This window comes from Aulonocara stuartgranti, assembly GCF_965226115.1.
Source record: "Aulonocara stuartgranti genome assembly, chromosome: 9".
Lineage (NCBI taxonomy): Eukaryota > Metazoa > Chordata > Actinopteri > Cichliformes > Cichlidae > Aulonocara > Aulonocara stuartgranti.
In genome coordinates, this window is record NC_138960.1 from 19,276,549 (window position 1) to 19,294,289 (window position 17,741).

At 40.4% G+C, this 17,741-nt stretch overlaps 2 protein-coding genes across 4 annotated transcripts; one reads left to right on the top strand and one right to left on the bottom strand.

The window, feature by feature from the left end:
• Positions 1–201: 201 nt before the first annotated feature.
• mastl (microtubule associated serine/threonine kinase-like) lies at positions 202–6,534 on the bottom strand. 2 transcript variants are annotated; one of them, XM_082545491.1, is made up of 14 exons: positions 6,415–6,433; positions 5,987–6,315; positions 5,764–5,901; positions 5,543–5,682; positions 5,364–5,452; positions 5,167–5,273; positions 4,891–5,050; positions 4,377–4,525; positions 3,171–4,241; positions 2,689–2,830; positions 2,543–2,563; positions 1,498–1,611; positions 1,285–1,386; positions 202–933 (listed from the first exon to the last, which is right to left on the bottom strand). In XM_082545491.1, the coding sequence occupies exons 2-14, from the start codon at positions 6,155–6,157 to the stop codon at positions 776–778; spliced, it is 2,562 nt and encodes an 853-aa protein (XP_082401617.1). In that variant the 5' UTR covers positions 6,158–6,315; positions 6,415–6,433; the 3' UTR covers positions 202–775. The 2 variants fall into 2 exon arrangements, with proteins under 2 accessions (XP_082401617.1, XP_082401618.1); XM_082545492.1 differs by lacking the exon at positions 2,543–2,563 and having other exon boundaries at positions 5,987–6,534.
• Positions 6,535–6,661: 127 nt separating this feature from the next.
• Positions 6,662–17,004, top strand: LOC309713689 (ATP-dependent zinc metalloprotease YME1L1-like). Of its 2 annotated transcripts, none has more exons than XM_082545493.1 (19): positions 6,662–6,811; positions 6,857–6,910; positions 7,475–7,594; positions 10,213–10,381; positions 10,479–10,580; positions 11,125–11,234; positions 12,044–12,194; positions 12,316–12,423; positions 12,819–12,992; positions 13,119–13,271; positions 13,358–13,490; positions 13,579–13,641; positions 13,925–14,037; positions 14,226–14,381; positions 14,511–14,662; positions 14,750–14,876; positions 15,371–15,444; positions 15,944–16,030; positions 16,120–17,004. In XM_082545493.1, the coding sequence occupies exons 2-19, from the start codon at positions 6,875–6,877 to the stop codon at positions 16,288–16,290; spliced, it is 2,199 nt and encodes a 732-aa protein (XP_082401619.1). In that variant the 5' UTR covers positions 6,662–6,811; positions 6,857–6,874; the 3' UTR covers positions 16,291–17,004. The 2 variants fall into 2 exon arrangements, with proteins under 2 accessions (XP_082401619.1, XP_082401620.1); XM_082545494.1 differs by having other exon boundaries at positions 12,316–12,399.
• Positions 17,005–17,741: the final 737 nt, after the last annotated feature.

Here is a 17,741-nt window from a genome sequence, read left to right on the forward strand (position 1 = left end):
GTAGGGTGGCAGACCACCTCACAAAAGGCAGCAGATACCAGTCCTGTTGCTGGGTTTATACCACTTTATGGCCTGGTCCAGCCCACCTTGTGTAACTGCTCATCTCCTGGTATTCCCTTCACATTTAATTTCTTTAAGAAGTGTATAGTTGAGATTTTTCTCCAAATAAAATTCTGCAAAAATACTCAAAGCACACATCTCGTTACAAACAGGTTTTATTTCTTTTTTCTTTTTTCCTCAGAATTAAGATAAAATTGTGCATGTAGCAAGAATTAACCAGTAGTGTGGAAAACTGAGCGGATACAACAATCAAAATTAGAAACATTACATAAAAGAAGTCCTGCTGGGATAAAGTAACAGTCTTGTCTTGAAACAACGCTACACTAAATTTACACAGTATATAAGACATTATTTATGAATATGTTTTTCTTCAACACTGAAACATGACATTTGTACCAGTACAGCAGAAAATGGAGCATATTAACTTTAACATCCTCATCACAACAAAATCAAGCAGCAGATAAAGGGATGCCTTGCTAGTAGAGTAATGCAACGCAGTAGTGCTAACATTAAAAAGATATTTCTTGTAGCTAAGTGGCCCTTTTTGATTGCGCAAATGTAAAATGTTTTCTTTAAAAACAATATTACAACAGCGAACGGAAAAGCCACCCTAATCCACATCTTCACCTCGCATTTACTTGCAGAAATCCAAGGTAATGGTCTGAAGTGTTTAAAAATCACTCTCGCATCATACATTCGAGCGAGAGAACAACTTCTAAAGACTGAAGCCGGACACGGCAATGTGCTGAGCATTGTTTCTCGCATCAAAGTAAGAGGTGTCGGTTTCGTCGTCTGGTTGAGGTATGAAAGGCATCGGCTGGTTCTGCAGGTTGTCCCAGTCCAGGCCGTGAAACAGGGGGTGGCACTTCAGTTCTAATGGAAAATATAGGCAAATGACAAACAGCAAAACACACAACAGCCCATTTCTTCTTCTTCTTTTGTTTTTGAGAACATAGGTCCAAATTAACTTCCAACTTCTAAAGTCGGTATAAGTATTTTATGTTAAGTTAATCAGTTCTAAAATGGGGTGAATTTTCTGTATTTACATTACATTTTTCCTTATTTATTCATGTTTAAAAAATATAATAATTTGTATTTTTATTGATGTCTTTATTTCTGTTTGGATGACAAATACTGTTGAAATTTTCACTTCATGGGATAGTTATTTATAAAGCCAGTTGTTTCTTTCTCTTTTGGTCTTTTATTTTGAAAGGTGGTCTCTACCTTTTAAGCCAGCACGCTTTGTCATGTCCATGGTCAGCAGGATTTCAATGGCATTCCTGGAGTCTACAGATAACTCCTCCTCCCCCTCAGGCCAGGGTATATCTACAATAGTTGATAGTAACGTAGGCGTGTTGGTAATCGAGAAGAAGCTTAATGAGTTACATATTTTAGATGGTTTTGTGTTTGAGGGTTGGAAGAGAAGAGCAAACCCACCTCTGTTCAGAATATTCTGGAAGACCAGCTGGGGCGTCTCGTCATTGAATGGCGGCACACCTGTGAGGAACTCGAAAAGACACACACCAAGCGCCCACCAATCCACCATGAAGTCTGCCCGGGTAGACGACAACGACAACAACAACAAAAGAAGAAGGAATAGTCACATTTTTGTACAGCCGTGGGCCTCAAACGCCTCACTTTTCCCTGTGATTTCTGTTAGAGTGCACACTAACTGCACCGCAGTGGCAAAAGCAGGGACTACGTTAGATACTGAGTACTGGGGAAGAAAACATTCTTTCATTCTCACATACAAAAACCTAAAAACAAATCATTAGGATTGGTTTGTATTAAAATTTGATGTCAATTAAAACAGGCAGAGTTAATTGAGGGTAAAACAAACAGGGTGCCTGCAAACATTGTGCTTCTCAAGACTTATTTTTTAGTTCTCGATAGCTGCACAGACTTAAAACCATGATTACAGTTATAAGTCTCTACTACTGAGCGAATAAGACAATAGATAAATAAATTCATGTCACAGAAGTCAAATAGCAGCGATCAAGCTACAAAATGGCATTGTGCAACTGCCAGGCGACACTGCCCTCAATGTGTTAACATTTGAATTAATAACAGCATGGCAGATCAATAAGTTATTATTAGATGACATTTTGTGTGATGCCAGTGCCACTGTGCATTGACAGTGTGTCAGAATTGCTCAAATTCTATAGATTTATAAGAACAAAAAGAAGAAAATCTTTTTTTGCCAAATTAAAAGCACATCAGCCACAGCTAATCTGATTCCCCTGCTGGCACAATGGTGTTAAAAGAGACTTGAAAGACCCAATGCTTTAACCTTTAGAATCACACACTTGAACCACCATCCCTTTCCCCTTTAATTAGGCCCACAGTTTGTTCACCGATCCAAAGGGCAGAAACAGCGGGGAAAGGGAAACGGGGCAGGAATCCGCTCACTTCCTACAGCGTATTAGCAGGACGGGGAACATGCAAGCTCGCTTGCAAAGAGACATTAATGTTAAAAACTTACCACACTGACCACTTCCTGAAACTAAAAGAGAGTGCCTGTCACAAGAGCTACAATGTCAAGAAAACTATTCAGTTAAAACAAGACTGAGACTGACTGACTTTGGCTTTGTCATCGTTACAGAACTTTTGAAGATTTCTCTCTCTTACCATGTGGTTTTCCCAGAAGAAGCTCTGGAGCCAAATAGTCAGGGGTTCCTAAAATTGGTACTCTCTCAACAGGCAGTGCTCCCCTTCGGACACTCTTTGGAGTCCTGTAAGGGGTATGAGAGGTCGACATGGGCTGAGGAGTCTGAGGAAACAAAAGCATTAATTTCATTAATATGTACATAATTTATTGAATCATAAATGTAACCTGTGACTGCCAAACTTTATTAAAGTGGTTGTCATTGTCAGATATGTAGAAGATCTTTGAACTTCAGTTAAAGAGGGGCAACCAATTAGAAGAAAGTCAACTTAAAGTCAGAGGACAGGAAGTTGATAAGATAAAAAAGCAATTGATTTAAATTGTGAGACAAGCAAAATTACTCTAGTTGAGCACAAAAATAAAAGTACTGTCTTAACAATGAGAGCGTCAGGTTGCGTTTCTGGGGCTATGCAGACTGCTGTATTCCTCGTCCTTCCGTGCCTACCTGATAGAGAGAACCACTGGAGCTGGGTCTCTTCTGCACTGGTGTTGCAGCTCCAGATGCGACGTTATAAGAAGCCGTTGTGGACACGTCCATAGCTTCCACAGATCCAATGCTAAGTCGGGACACCCCGGACACGTTGGACCGATTAATGGAGCTACAATAACTACGGAAGGCCACGACATTTCGCGGCTTGAGGAATAAAGGGGACTCCGCATCACTGCAAGCGAGCTCGGGAAGTCGGTTCGCAAAGAAACAGCGAGATTCATCTCTCTCCAGAAAATGACCAAGTTTAGGTGTTTCAACAGTGGCCACAGGAGTTTTTGGTAGTGATGCAGTATAGAAGGAGTCTTTACTTTCTTTGTCCTCCTCTGGTGATAATGAATTCCTGTGTTTGACAGGCTCGGTTGGCTGGAGGGATGGATGGCTGTCTATAGTGAAAGACATTTCGTGCATAGACCCGTCAGAGTCCATGCTCAGGTTCCTACAAATGTCACTTGTCCCAGGAAGTGGTGACGTGAAACTCGTGTGTGACAGGTCTTTGGCTCCACCTTCAAATATATCCTCCACCGGCTCTTCCAGTTCATAAAACAGACTTTTGGCTACAGCAACGGGACTGGAGCGCTTCGGCACCCGCTCTTCAGTTGCCTCGATCCCTTCAGTGGAGACCATGAAGTCGCCTATTTTGATGGTGGAAAATGTTCCAGTCAAGCCAGTGTGAAACCTCTCAGTCTCCACAGGAATCTCATAGAACCTCTTGTAGTCTGTGTTTCTCTTTTTGGCTCGGATCTCTGGCGTCCCTGGACTTCTTTGTAAATCTGAAAATGTTCTCTTCACAGATGAGGGAACTGCTAATTGACAAACATTCTCCTGAGCTGTGGAGACAGACTCCTGGTTGTTCGTATGGGATTTATTTTCTACAAGATGAGCTTCATTTGACTTTTTTGATTGACTGCAAGAGGCCTTATCAGAAAAGCAAAAAGTGTCCCGTTTTGTGGGCGGACTGTCCTCTTTGGGCACCTTCAACTCAGATCGCCCTCTCCCGTTCTGGTCATTCATGTGTTCATTCTCTTTCTGAAGAAAAAAAAAGTCACAATATGGAATGAAATGTGAGTGAGACACTTTATGAACAGGAAACTCCAAGCCAAAAAACTTTATTGGTCTTTAATTACACATGGATAAAAATAAGAATTAAGAAAATCCACTTACCTCCTCACACTCCCACAGTGGACTGGTGCCACCGTCAGTGTCAGTAGTGCTGCCTGCACTCATCGTCTGAAACCTGCTCCTGGTCTTCATCAATGTGGGAGTCAGATTTTTTGTCAAATTATGAGGACTAAACACGCTGCTCTTTGGTCCTATCAGATAAAATTTAGAAGAAAAAAACTGAATAAAGGCGAAATTAGCATACATTTTCATTATCTGCATAACTCGTCTTTCCACGTGAACAAAGAATGACAAAATGCCAAGAGGATAGCTCTTGGCTGTCTACTACAGCCTGACAGCATCAGCTAATAATGACCTATCACTTAAAAATCTGCATCATATGCTTTCATGTTGTAACTTCATGGTATATTGATAACCATTTTGTTACCAACTTTAAAGCATGTATTTAACGGGAACCCTTAATATTTCCCCTTTTTAGTAAAATTTCTAACATAATGTAGGCAAAAAGAAAATAAATAAATCAACCCCCCAAAATAAAATGTCCTTGATGACATACTCAGTTTCCAAGGGTAGCGAGCAGGTGAAGACAGGCGATCTATTTTCTTCATTACAGGAGAATCAAGAGATTTATTCCTTGGTTTTATTTTGCCGCACGACATGGGACTGGACACCACAGTAGCGCTGCAGTGACGCTTGCCTTCTGCTGCTGGTGTATTCTGTGTTTAACAGAATAAAGGAAAAAATAGGAATTATGTAACACACACACACACACACACACAAAACAACACATCTGATTGTTTTCCTGCATGTGAAGTGATTTGAATTCACTTACAAATCCAAGGGAGCTGATTAAAGAGAGGACTTGGCCTGGCGTGCGGGAATAATCCTTCTTGGGTTTAGCCAAAGATGGGGTAGTGAGGATATCCATAAGACTCAGCTCTAATATAGAAAGCACAGAGGTAAAGGAACTATTAATAATATTTCTAAAGGTGATGGTTACAATGTGCAAAAGCTGCTGGGAAGTCAAACCTCTGTCCAGCTTGACTTTAGAAAGGCCAAAATCTGTTAGTTTAATGTGGCCTTCGTTGGATATGAGCATGTTGTCTGGCTTCAGATCTCTGGGAAAAAAATTGTTACAGTTCAAAAATGCATATTGACGTCGATCAAATTGAATGAAAGTGCAAGATTTGCATGCACTGTAAAAGTACCTGTGAATTATACCATGACGATGGAGATAGTCTAAAGCCAGTGCGACCTCTGAGATGTATTTTACAGCCATATCCTGGTCAAAATAGCCATAGATATGAAGGAGAGATTTGACATCTCCACCAATGAGGTATTCCATTACCTGTAAGCATAAACAATGACTTAATAAACGGGGTCATTAACATGTTTAACGCGAGTCTATTTTTTCATCTCTGGGCGTTACCAGATAGATCTTGGTGGCTGTTTGAAGGGAGTAAAACAGGTGAACCACGAAGGGACTTTTGCTCAAAGCGAGGGCATCTCGCTCTGCCTTCAGCTGGTTTGTCATGTTTTTATCCACCATATCGGCTTTCTTCATCACCTATGAGGCAGAAGAAATGTGCATTTAAGTAGGCTAGATCTCCCTTTAATGATTTAGAATAAGCACAGGTTAAAAACCCACTAACCTTAATGGCATATAAGCGTGCGTTGCAGTTCTTACGTGCAAGGTAGACCTTGCCAAAAGCCCCGCGGCTGATGGGCTTCAGCACGACGAAATCGTTGATAGACGGCGGTTTAGGGTGATGACCTACAGATTTCACGTCGGCGCACGAGCGATGCTCTTCCTCTGCGTCCATTATTTAACTGCTTTAAAATGAGGGTTACGTCTGTGTAAGCCAGCCAGCTCAAAGTAAACAACACGCACTTGCAAAAGAACGGATTCTCTGGTTTGTTTTGAAATTTTGAATTCCGCAGATCTTTCACGGGGACCCCACTTAGTTGTCCAAGAAAGCGCCTGCGTGAAAAAGAACAACCTGTACTTGAACAACCTGTGTAGTGTAATTAGACGCTAGTTAATTTTGGCCGTCTAATTACAATTAAAACAATTATTTACCAGAAATCCATTATTTTGGAAACTGTTTTTAAATTTTGATCAGGCACTCACGAACAGACCAAAATGAGAAGAACGTGAAAATTAAATAGAAAAATTAATAATAACTGCTACGCTTTTTTTTTTACTGTAAGGCACCTGATGCAAGTGAAGATTTATTTTGTCATTTCTATGCATTATAAATTAATTTTAATGAGTTCAATGAAACAATCGCAATGATGCAAGCATCACCCGGTAGTAGTTCTTCTTTACGTCATTTTGTAGTCCGTTTGACCTCAGATGCCGGGGGATCCATTTGGCGTTGTTAGCTGAAAAAAAAGTTGTGTAACTGTTGAAAGTTGTGTAACAAGGAAAACCAAAAGGACGCCCCTTTCGGGAGGACGCATTCATTTGGGTTATATAGAGGGTCTGTCCTTACAAACCAGCCCTCCAAAGTCCGTTTTTGTAGCATCCATCGGCAAAAATGTTTTCGCTGTCTTCGTCATTTCAACCACAGCAGGTAAGCCGACTAGATAGCGGTTTATTGACTTGGCTAGCTCATGTGTGTTCTTCTCGGAGTGAATTTAGTCTTTAGTTGTAAGTTAGTGTTTATTTTAGGACTGTTATGGGAGTTATATCGACATGTAGCTCTGCTGCCTGTTGCTTATTTGACCCCCTTTTCCCCTTTAGCTCGCCTAGTGTTAGCAAGAACATTACTCTAGAATAAGCCTATGCTTACGTCACGCTGTCACCCTGTGTCGGTGCGGAGACGAGCGTGATATGTGAGGTTTCGGTCGTGACTTTACCCAGAGATACGTGAAGGAAAATTTAGGTTAATTTAAACAAAGTATTTGAAAAAAATCATTCAAAGAGTAGAGGTTACGTAACTCGTCTGCCGTATGTGGGCCAAACCACTCTATGTGCAGAATAAAACTGACATAACAGTCCTGACCACGCTGTCTCCGCCTGGAAGTCTCATTTAAAAACAAAAAACAAGTAGAATGGGAAACGTTAAATGTACATGCAGAAAATGTGAGGTGCTATGAGAGTGTTTTAAGCTACTGCTGTTCTTGTGTCTTCCCAGATGATAGTGCCTCTCAGCCAGCTCATCAATGCCCTCCACTCTCTGAAGAATTCAGCCACAGCTTCAATCCAGGCTCTTCACAAAGACTTCAGTCCAGAGCACAGTTCATTTCTGAGAGAGGTGAGCTCCATCTCCTGAGGATAGTAGCTGATGGTGACATAGTACATGTTTTGTTAAAGTGGACTATCTGAGGTAAACCACAGATCTGTTGATGGCGACTTTATGGAAGTATGTTTATGAGTAAACTATTGAACTACTCTTAATGGCCGCACACTATATTATACTGTACCATAGTAATGTGTCTAAGTAAAGGATATATCTCTTTGTTCACTGTTTTAACGATCATTGCCTTGTCCTTATGGTTCAGGTTGCTCCTCAGAAAATAGGTCATCGCTTATTTTGCAACAAGCGACTAAGGAAGACCACGGGTCTGACTGTCCATAGAGAAAATTTTAAAGGATTTCTCCACTCTTCTAATGAGGAAGTGAAAGAGGCTAGATCTTCTTATTTCAGTAATTTCATGAATCATAATAGAAGTGATCCTCTACATCAACATACTCTGATAAAGTGTCAAAGTAGTCTGCTTGTAAATCGATGTTTGAAAAGGGCAGTGTACTTTCCATGAAAAGTCTTCCTGTTTCTATGAAGACAATAACACTAAAAGTCTTGGTTACCAAAATTGGAAAAAGAAAACCCTCATCATCCTCGTTAGAGATTTTACCTGTTTGGGACTCTTCTCTGGCTCTGCATTAGACAGGTTTTCCTCATATTTATCTGACTGGGCTTTCTCTGTTAGGTTGAATATATTCTTCTCCTTTAACACTGTTTCTCTAACCTGTGAGCTGCAAGGCTTAATCCTGGGTCCATTATTGCCTTTCGTTCTACATTCTTCCTTTAGCTGGCATTATTAGATTTGTTTTTTTCTGAAAACCTTCATCATTTTCATGCCAGTAAAATGCATATACAGCTGAATTTCAAGCCTTATCAGCTGGATAGATTGTCCAACCTAACTGAATGTTTATCCGGATAAGTTACTGGATCTCCAGTAATTACTTTGCTATGTATTCCAAAAACACAGAGGCTGTGATTATAGTTCATTGTGTTGCTTATCTGCTAAGTCCAGTCTTCATAATCTTGGTGTTATATTTGATTCCTCTCTGGGCTTTGACTCACATGCAACATCTACTTTGACGTACCTGTTTTGTTTTTTCAATTTAAGGAGTATTTCTAAATTGCAAGGTTTAGTTTTCTCAGATGAACTTGAGAAAATGTTATGACTGATATATCCTAGTAAGCAAGCTTGTGTTACTCCTGTTTTATACTCCTTACATTTGTTCTCAGTTTATTTTAGAATAAAGAGCACTATCTAAACTTCTTCTTAAACACGCTCTTGCTCACAGTCTGAGATCCTAGGCTCAGAATTTGTTGGTTGTTCCTCAGGTGAGATTGAAGACTGGAGGCTATTGCATTTTTATTGTGACTATTTCTCATTTTTATTTATTTTTCTGTGTCATCTTTACTTATGTACTTACTTATTTTTAGGTGATCAGTTGCTCCATAGAGTAGGGCAGGGCAATATGGCCAAAAGTATTTATCACGATATGATAATATATGTCGTGTCCAAATTCATGGGCTGCATCCTCCTGAGGACCCGGCCTTCGCAGTCTACGTGGGCCAGGTCCTCAGAAGGTCGGGTAGGCCGGAAGTAAACGGCCGTGAAATTGGACGGTCCAGCCTTCAGATCTGCGTCACCGCTGTCTCGGTGGAGTTTAATAAACTCGGCCGTCTGCTCCTTGCTATCTAAAATATAACAGGACACTGGCGTAAATTCTCGACTGTCTCATACTTCTGTTTAATCAGTTTTCTGTTTGACGTTTAGTCAGCTGTGTAAAAACCAAGGAGGAACCCACCCGGGGGATTAATAAAGTTTTATTTTATCTAATCTAATAACTTTAATCTCAGCCAAACCGATTTACTCACGAACAAACAAAACACTGAAAAAAGCCCAACAATAACATTTTTAGGTTGTCTAAGTGACTTATATATTACGTTTAACCCGAGCAGCGAAACTCCGCGGTGATCTGAAAATGATGTGCCGGGAGTTGTGCCGTTCTCGGCCGCATCAGTAACCCTCGAGCTCCCGGCTAGCTGTCGAGCTGGTGGGTAGCAGACGTCTCCGAAAACGTCGAAGCACTTTTGCAAATATGCGATATCTTGATAAACCGAGCAGATATTTTATGTTTACACAGCTACTTTCTTGCCTGAAAATATGTTAAAAGTTTATTTTGTGACCCAGAAAGATTAGTATGAGTAATTTTAAAACTTAGTAGCGGCCGCCATTGTTGGAAACTGGAGTTTGGCTGGGCCGCGCTATGAATTCTGGGATATGGTAGGCCATGAAGGACACACCCAACCCATCCTTCAAATTCGGGGAAAAGGAGGACTCATTTGTCGGCTGCATTCGGAGGAGTCTACGAATTTGGACAGCCTTCGGCGCGTCGCTGTGACGTAATCGGTCTACAAATGCGGCCTCAGGAGGATGCAGCTCATGAATTTGGACACGACCATAATATGTGAACAAAGGCACTGCGCACCTGCGTTTTACCCATATTCTATCGCGATATTTCATTTTCTTATTATTGCCTAACATTATACTGGTATTACCGTGAACAGTATGATATGGCCCAGCCCTACCTTAGAGTTGTAGATGACCTACCTTTGCTATCCTTCACTTAAAGCCCAGTGTGAGTCTGAAGGATCTGGGTCTGTCCGAGCTCAGGGCGAGTCAGCTGGACGAGCTCGTCAGCAGGTTACTGCCTACACCGGGACCAGAAGAGCCTCCCGCTGTTCCTTCGATATGGAGAACGAGCCACGTTTCTGCAGACAGCTTCTTTCACAACAAGCACGGTGAGCAGCTCAGTCGAGCTTTATTTATTTAACCAGATGTTTTAATGTGAAACAGACCTTGAGATTTTTTTCTCTTTTTGTACGATTTGTCTCACAGGGTTCTCACACAGGAATTTGGGGCTTTTTGGCTCACGATTATTCCACAGACAATACCACAGCCCACTAAGACAAGCTTGCTCAGAACTACAGTTTTTGCCTGGTAAGAAGCTGACGTTATACAAACTTAGTGGCATTAAAGCCCCTTTCAGGCATGCACTCCTTTCCATTTATCTGAAGGCACCTGAGCTTTTTTGGCCTCATGCCTGAGTGAAAAGTCAAAACACAATCTTACAATTTATACAGGTCCAATATATATGTTCTGTATATGCTCTTCGTTACGTTGCTTAGCTCTCAAAAAGCAGTCTTGGTTTAGGCCTTCAATAGCAGTAAGACGGAAAAAGCAATTTGGGGCTATCAATGGCTCCACTGGATGGCTTTCACTGTCCTTAACACTCAGTTTCACTTTACAACAAACAGGTTCTGTTTGTTATGAGTTGGTCTTCACAGCAGGGCCTGAGCTAAAGACACTGGCAATGATTACATTTTCAAAAGTGTAGTTACATGCGATTAGAGCACAGCTAGACTTACTTATGATAAACAGCTGTCATTTTAACAGACTGAAGAAGCCAGAAATCTTATATACCCCATGTCTGAAAAAGGTTAAAGATACTTGACATATAGTCACATGTTTTCTGTCTGTGTAGTATGGGTCCAAAGTCGCGGTTTCAAGACACTTCGATCAAGGACCAGACGGGCGGAGTCTGGTTATGACGGTCCCGTGGAATCTGAAGCCTACACTCCAGGCTTCATGAAGGTATGCCACCACACGACTGATGTATCTGTTACACTGTTATGAATACAGACTGTTGGTTAATCCAACATAAATTCTGTATTTACTGAATAAGCATTATTTCTCGGACACTGCACAGTTAGTTATGCAGTTAGAATGAACAACATACCGTAGTTTTCGGGTCATAAGCTGCTACTTTTTCCCCACACTGTGAACACTGCGGCTTATACTGACGTGCGGCTAATGCATATTTTCTTTCATGCGGCCAAAAATATTTTGCCTGGTAACAGTAGACCAATAAAATTGATAAGTAGTATATATACGGTATTTATTTTTACCGGTTGTTAAGAGACATTGTAATGTTGTTTTTGCACTGTTCTGTAAAAAAAAACATAAGCAACGTAATTTGTGTGTTACCGATACGTACGTATACTTAAAATTAGCCATGTTACAGGCGCTGTTCGAGGAAAAAAAGCATTTGCAGTATGTATTTTTGTATGTTATCATAACGTCTATGTTACTTTATGGAATAAATTAAACGTTAAAAATCCTCACGTGTAATATTTCTGTGTAAATATCTCATATTACAAGTGCAACGCATACGGCTTAAAATCCGGTGCGGCCTGTACAAGTACAAAATTGATTTTCTTTCTAAAATTAGAGCATGCGGCTTTTAATCAGGTGCACTCTGTAGTCCGGGATTTACGGCACTTTGACCCTTTAGCTCGTTCTACAACTTGACCAAGTCGTTGCAGATTTTGAGTTGCTATTTGAAGCACACATTTAAAAGAGGGGGGAAAGCAGATTTACATGTCTACTTTTTTCCCTCTCAGGGATTGCTCTTGAAAGAAAAAGGAGTCGAGGCGCAGTCTTTGGACCAAGTGATACAACAAAAAAACCTTCCAGAAAACCAGCAGGAGGCTTTCAAGACGGGTTTCACTGAGGGGTTCATGAGGTCTCAAGCTTTGACTCAGAGAACACAAGGCATGTGGTCCAGACAAAGACACAGTTACCTGTTTTTCATTATAACAGTTGGTGGCAGTGCTGAGCTGAGTACAAAGATGAAGATTGGCTGATTTGTTTTTTTGTCTGTTATGTTTTACAGACTCACTGAGGAGAACCAGGTTGATCCTCTTGGTCCTCCTCCTCATTGGTATTTATGGCCTCTCAAGAACCCCGTTTCTCTCCGGTAAAGGCCCCTTTTCTGATGCTGGTTTGTTTCAGTCTTCATTCTATAAGCTTTCAAATTAAATCGTAATCCTATACGCACACTGCCTGCTGATTTACACCTTCCAAGGGTGCAAAAGCATTAGAAAAGAAGTGTTTCACTTAATGTTCACCAGATTTTCAGCTTAAATATTCATATATATATTTATGTATTTATTACAATAATGTACTAGTGCGCATGTAGGGTTTGACAGATTATTTTAGTGCATGATACTGTGCTTTAACATATAAATATCTATACAAACTATTTTTTATTTCATTACTGTGTTCGTGCTTTATGAATAACTGGTAGAAAATAAATGTGTGCTGCAGGAAGCAGCTGTTTCTGTCAGACATTGCAAATATGTATTTATTGAACTGATTATTTTGGGGATCTCGTAGTGAGGTTCCGCACCACATCCGGTCTTGACTCTGCAGTCGACCCCATCCAGATGAAGAATGTGACATTTGAGCATGTCAAAGGAGTGGAGGAGGCAAAGAGCGAACTGCAAGATGTTGTTGAGTTTCTGAAAAACCCACAGAAATTTACCGTTTTGGGTGGAAAGCTGCCAAAAGGTATCGATGCTGCTAATTCTTTTCATCACTTTTTACTGATCATTAAGAAAATTCAGTGAATTGAATAGGGTGGGGTTTTTTTGTTTTTGTTTTTTTTCTTATGCGTTTCTGTTTGGGTCTCCTCAGGGATCCTGCTTGTTGGTCCCCCAGGCACAGGAAAGACTCTGTTGGCACGAGCCGTGGCCGGAGAGGCCGATGTTCCTTTTTACTACGCCTCCGGATCAGAGTTTGATGAGATGTTTGTGGGCGTTGGTGCGAGCCGAATCAGGAACCTTTTCAGTAAGCTTACTGGATGTGAGAAATTTTAGTTACACTTAAAATTGTATTTTAAAAACGAATATAACCTCTATTTTTGTGTTTTGCAGAAGAGGCAAAAGCCAATGCTCCTTGTGTCATCTTCATTGATGAGCTGGACAGCGTAGGTGGAAAGAGAATAGAGTCCCCTATGCATCCTTACTCCAGACAAACCATCAACCAGCTGCTGGCTGAAATGGATGGGTCAGTGTTAGTTAAACTGAATAGAGTGATAAGTGGTGTAGATACCTTAAATTTACAGTTGCTAATGTTTCGTTTTGCTCTTTTACAGATTTAAACCAAATGAAGGAGTCATTGTTATTGGTGCTACAAACTTTGCTGAAGCGTTGGATAAGTATGTAAACATTTAGGATGAAATGCTTTTTATGTATGCCATAAACATGTTAAGTTTTTTGTAAAGTGACAGTAAAATTAAACCATTTTTTAGCATTTACTATCAGAGGTAGTTATTGTGCAGTTATGCAGCTTCTGATGAAACACATTCGTTTTACAGATATTAGTAAGACGTTTTGAGTGTCATTTTGCGATCGTTTTAAGTAGTATTTGTTCTCCTAAATAAAACTTCAACAGAATAAACTTCTGTGTACTAATTATTGCTGCTTTGCATCACTCTTTAGCGCTCTGGTTCGACCAGGAAGGTTTGACATGCAGGTGACGGTCCCTCGCCCTGATGTGAAAGGCCGCACAGAGATTCTCAACTGGTACCTCTCCAAGATCAAAGTAGACCCAGGTAGGTCTGGGTGTAAAGTATTCAACAATATTAAGGATATCTCCAACTACCTTTAGATCTCATCCTTTTTTTCTCCTATTGTCCTTCTCTGCTGGAGCTAAGCCTGAGAGGAAACCTGTGTTTGCCATTTTTCTAAATGACGCCATTGTCTTTGATCACCTTTACAAACACTGTTTGTTCGTTCCCAGCCATTGATGCAGAGATTATTGCCCGAGGCACAGTGGGCTTCTCGGGGGCAGAGCTCGAGAACCTGGTCAACCAGGCAGCCCTGAAGGCAGCAGTGGACGGGAAAGAGATGGTCACAATGAAGGACCTGGAGTTCGCTAAGGACAAGATCCTCATGGGTAAATGAGTGATCACGGTGCAGCCCACAGCACTACATTTCACATTACACTGATCACCTGTACATTATTAAGTGAGGAGACGGGAACACCATCATGATTATTTCTTTATGTTTCCATTTCACATTTCAGGCCCTGAGAGGCGGAGTGTTGAAATTGACAAGAAGAATAAGACCATTACCGCATACCACGAGTCCGGCCATGCCATTGTTGCCTATTACACCAAAGATGCAATGCCCATCAATAAGGCTACTATCATGCCTCGAGGACCAACTCTGGGCCATGTGAGCTTTTGTTACAGTTTTGCAGTATTGTACGTATTTCTGCTGGGGTTTTTGGGGGTTTTTTTGATAAACTGTGCCGTGTTTTAGGTGTCGATGCTTCCAGAGAATGACCGCTGGAGCGAGACACGAGCCCAGCTGCTGGCTCAGATGGACGTCAGCATGGGCGGCCGAGTAGCAGAGGAGCTCATCTTTGGGAACGATAACATCACCACAGGTACGAAACACAGAGGGACTGATTGGTAGGACATGATTCATAAATATAAAATGCTTGAGCTATGAATAGTATTTTATGATTATAACATTTAAAGGTTTATCAGGTTAACACCTGATTTTTGGTCAGAGGGCCCGGTGGCGCCAGTGTCCTGCAGCCTCGCCTCTGTCAGTGCGCCCCAGGGCAGCTGTGGCTACAATGTAGCTTGCCATCGCCAGTGCGTGAATGTGTGTGTGAATGGTTGGATGACTGAATGTAGTGTAAAGCGCATGGGGTCCATGGGGATTAAGTAAAGCGCTATACAAATACAGGCCATTTACCATTTAACACCCTGGGATTTTTCTTTTTTCCAAGTATAAATACACTTATTTGTGTGCTTTTATCAACATAAGAAAATAAATTTGTGTGGTTTGAAGAAGTTCTTATAAATTACTAGTCTCTAGACTTACGCTCTGATTGTTTGGAAGATGACAAAAAAACGTTGTTAACCATTTCAGGTGCCTCCAGCGACTTTGATGGTGCAACCAAAATCGCAAAATTGATGGTGACCAGATTCGGCATGAGTGACAAGGTGAGAATTTAGACTTGTGTGGCAGATGATCCCTGTGGGGTTTTTTTTTTTGTTTGTTTGTTTGTTTTGTTGTCTGTTTTTTGTTCCAATCAGCATTTAAGGACTTAGCAGTGCTGATCTGGGCTTTAACTGTACATACTGCTGCAGACGTACGTCTTTATTTACAGTAAGATACAAGTTATGAAGCCATACACAACAATTGTCCTCAGTCAATTTATGTCAGCCAAACTTTGTTATATTAAAAGCAAACACAGTAGCACATCTACAGCTACTGTATTGAATGAATTAATCTTGAAGTTAATACAAATCTGTAATAGAAGAAGAAGAGGGGAGTGGACCTAAAAACTGCAGTCTCTAACATTACTGTGTCATTGGGTGTAATTACACACAGCTCAGTGAAAAGCCCTTTGTAACTCGCTTTACAGTAATCACTAGCTACAAGTGGTCGATGCATGAGTAGACCCATTGTTCATTCATCTTGGTTATGTGTTTGTTACAGCTAGGTGTCATGACCTATGGAGACATTTCAAAGCAAAGCCCCGAAACACAAGCAGCCATTGAGCAGGAAGTCAGAGCTTTACTAAAGGTGAGCAAAATATGTGTCATTTAAAAATAATAATTAGAATTTTTTTCTATTCTATTTCTCAAAATGTTTTTTCTCTCTCTTTTATTTAGGACTCATATGAACGTGCTAAGGATATCCTCAAGACTTACAGTAAGGAGCACAAGAAGCTGGCTGATGCCCTCCTAACATATGAAACTCTGGACGCCAAAGAGATCCAGATGGTGCTGGAGGGCAAATCACTGGACCACTATAGACCTCAGCAGCAGCAGCAGGCGTTGTAGACTCATACATATATATGCACAACTGTGCAATCAAGCACAGGCCTTTGGGAGGCCTTGTTTTGTTTGTATCCCTTTTATTGTCAATGTGAAGATGACACTGAAACAATCATCAACGCTTTGATACGTCTCATCATTTACTTTCCTTCAGTGATTTGTAAATCATCTCAGTTTAACTGTGTGAAAATAACTATTTGTTCTCCCCAAAAAGTCACAAAGATGGTTTCATTCAGGGCATTTTTTTCTTTCTCAGCTCTCACAGGGAGAGAAAAACAAAACCTCAGCAGCGGTTTATGCACCAAGGTCATATTTCGTCTCATATGAATTTGTTTGCCGTCAGATTTTTCTCACATATTTGTACTAACCAGTGATCACAATGGGACCTTAAAGTACCTTAAGCTGGAAAGTACCTTTTGGCTATGACCAGGCACAGGTGCTACTGCTGTTTCTTTGTTGAACTCTTCAGGTTAGAGGTTTTCTTTTTTTTTTTTTTTTTTTTTCTTTTTTTTTTTTTAATATGCTTGCATTTACCATATACATATCTATTTTCCTTTGTTCTTATTTATTGAAGTGCCCAAAGGTAAGACCAGCTGTAGCTGATAAATGAGAAGTTGTGTATATACTGTAAGCTTGTAAAAGAAATGCATTGGTGCTTCTGTTTGTGTCTTTAGATTAAAGCCTTCATAAAGCTCAAATAAAGATTCCTCTTACAAATCAGCCCTGATTCTTCTTTTGGGGTTTGTTTGTTTGTTTTGTGGTTCTTAAAACAAGTTGTAGCATTAACACATCATCACCTTATAAAACTGATAAAAAGGCCTTAGTTAATTATTAATATATACAACAAATAATATAATATATGTCTCTACATTGCTTAGAATTCAATATAATTCAGGTAGCAGAGTTTATTGAAGCCTTTTCCACTGTTATCTGTCATAGCTGAAAACAGTGGAAATTAACCTCAATCAAAATATTCGTAAGAGCTAGAATACTAAACCAATCAGCTGAAAGACTGTAAAGTACTCCAAAGAACTGATGGGAATTTCAGGTCAATATTAGTGATGGTTTATAGATTTTAAATAGTGCTTTAAACCATTAAGTATGTGTGATATCACAGTGAAATTGACAAATGTTTACAGCACCTTGTTGAATCTAGACTAAAGTGGCTGATGAGTGTATTTTCTAATGTTACACAGTGTCAAAGAACATCATGCTTTTGGAAATGCAGACAAAATGACAAATCAGATTATTTAATCTACTGAGTGGCACATTTCTAACATTGCATCTTCTGTTGGCCAGTTAACAGGAGCAAAGGCTTAATTATGGCTGCGGTTAAATTACCTTCAACCTGCCATTAGTGTCTTAAGTTCCAGGTGACTCTGGGGGAGAGGCTAAGAGACTAAGACACTGTCCTATTGTTTCATCTATTTAAAAAGGCTGGTGCAACACTACTAGTT

What these genes read in the sequence shown, in the direction of transcription:
- mastl (XM_082545491.1), bottom strand. Translation starts at nt 6,157, where the DNA reads ATGGACGCAGAGGAAGAGCATCGCTCGTGCGCCGACGTGAAATCTGTA. An exon ending in TCGCTACCCTTGGAAACTGA is followed by an intron (nt 4,526 to 4,890) that starts GTATGTCATCAA and finishes TTTATCTGATAG; the next exon opens with GACCAAAGAGCAGCGTGTTT. An exon ending in TCTTCTGGGAAAACCACATG is followed by an intron (nt 2,564 to 2,688) that starts GTAAGAGAGAGA and finishes ACTCTCTTTTAG; the next exon opens with TTTCAGGAAGTGGTCAGTGT.
- LOC309713689 (XM_082545493.1), top strand. Translation starts at nt 6,875, where the DNA reads ATGTTTTCGCTGTCTTCGTCATTTCAACCACAGCAG. An exon ending in TTTGACTCAGAGAACACAAG is followed by an intron (nt 12,195 to 12,315) that starts GCATGTGGTCCA and finishes TATGTTTTACAG; the next exon opens with ACTCACTGAGGAGAACCAGG. An exon ending in GGGTGGAAAGCTGCCAAAAG is followed by an intron (nt 12,993 to 13,118) that starts GTATCGATGCTG and finishes GGGTCTCCTCAG; the next exon opens with GGATCCTGCTTGTTGGTCCC.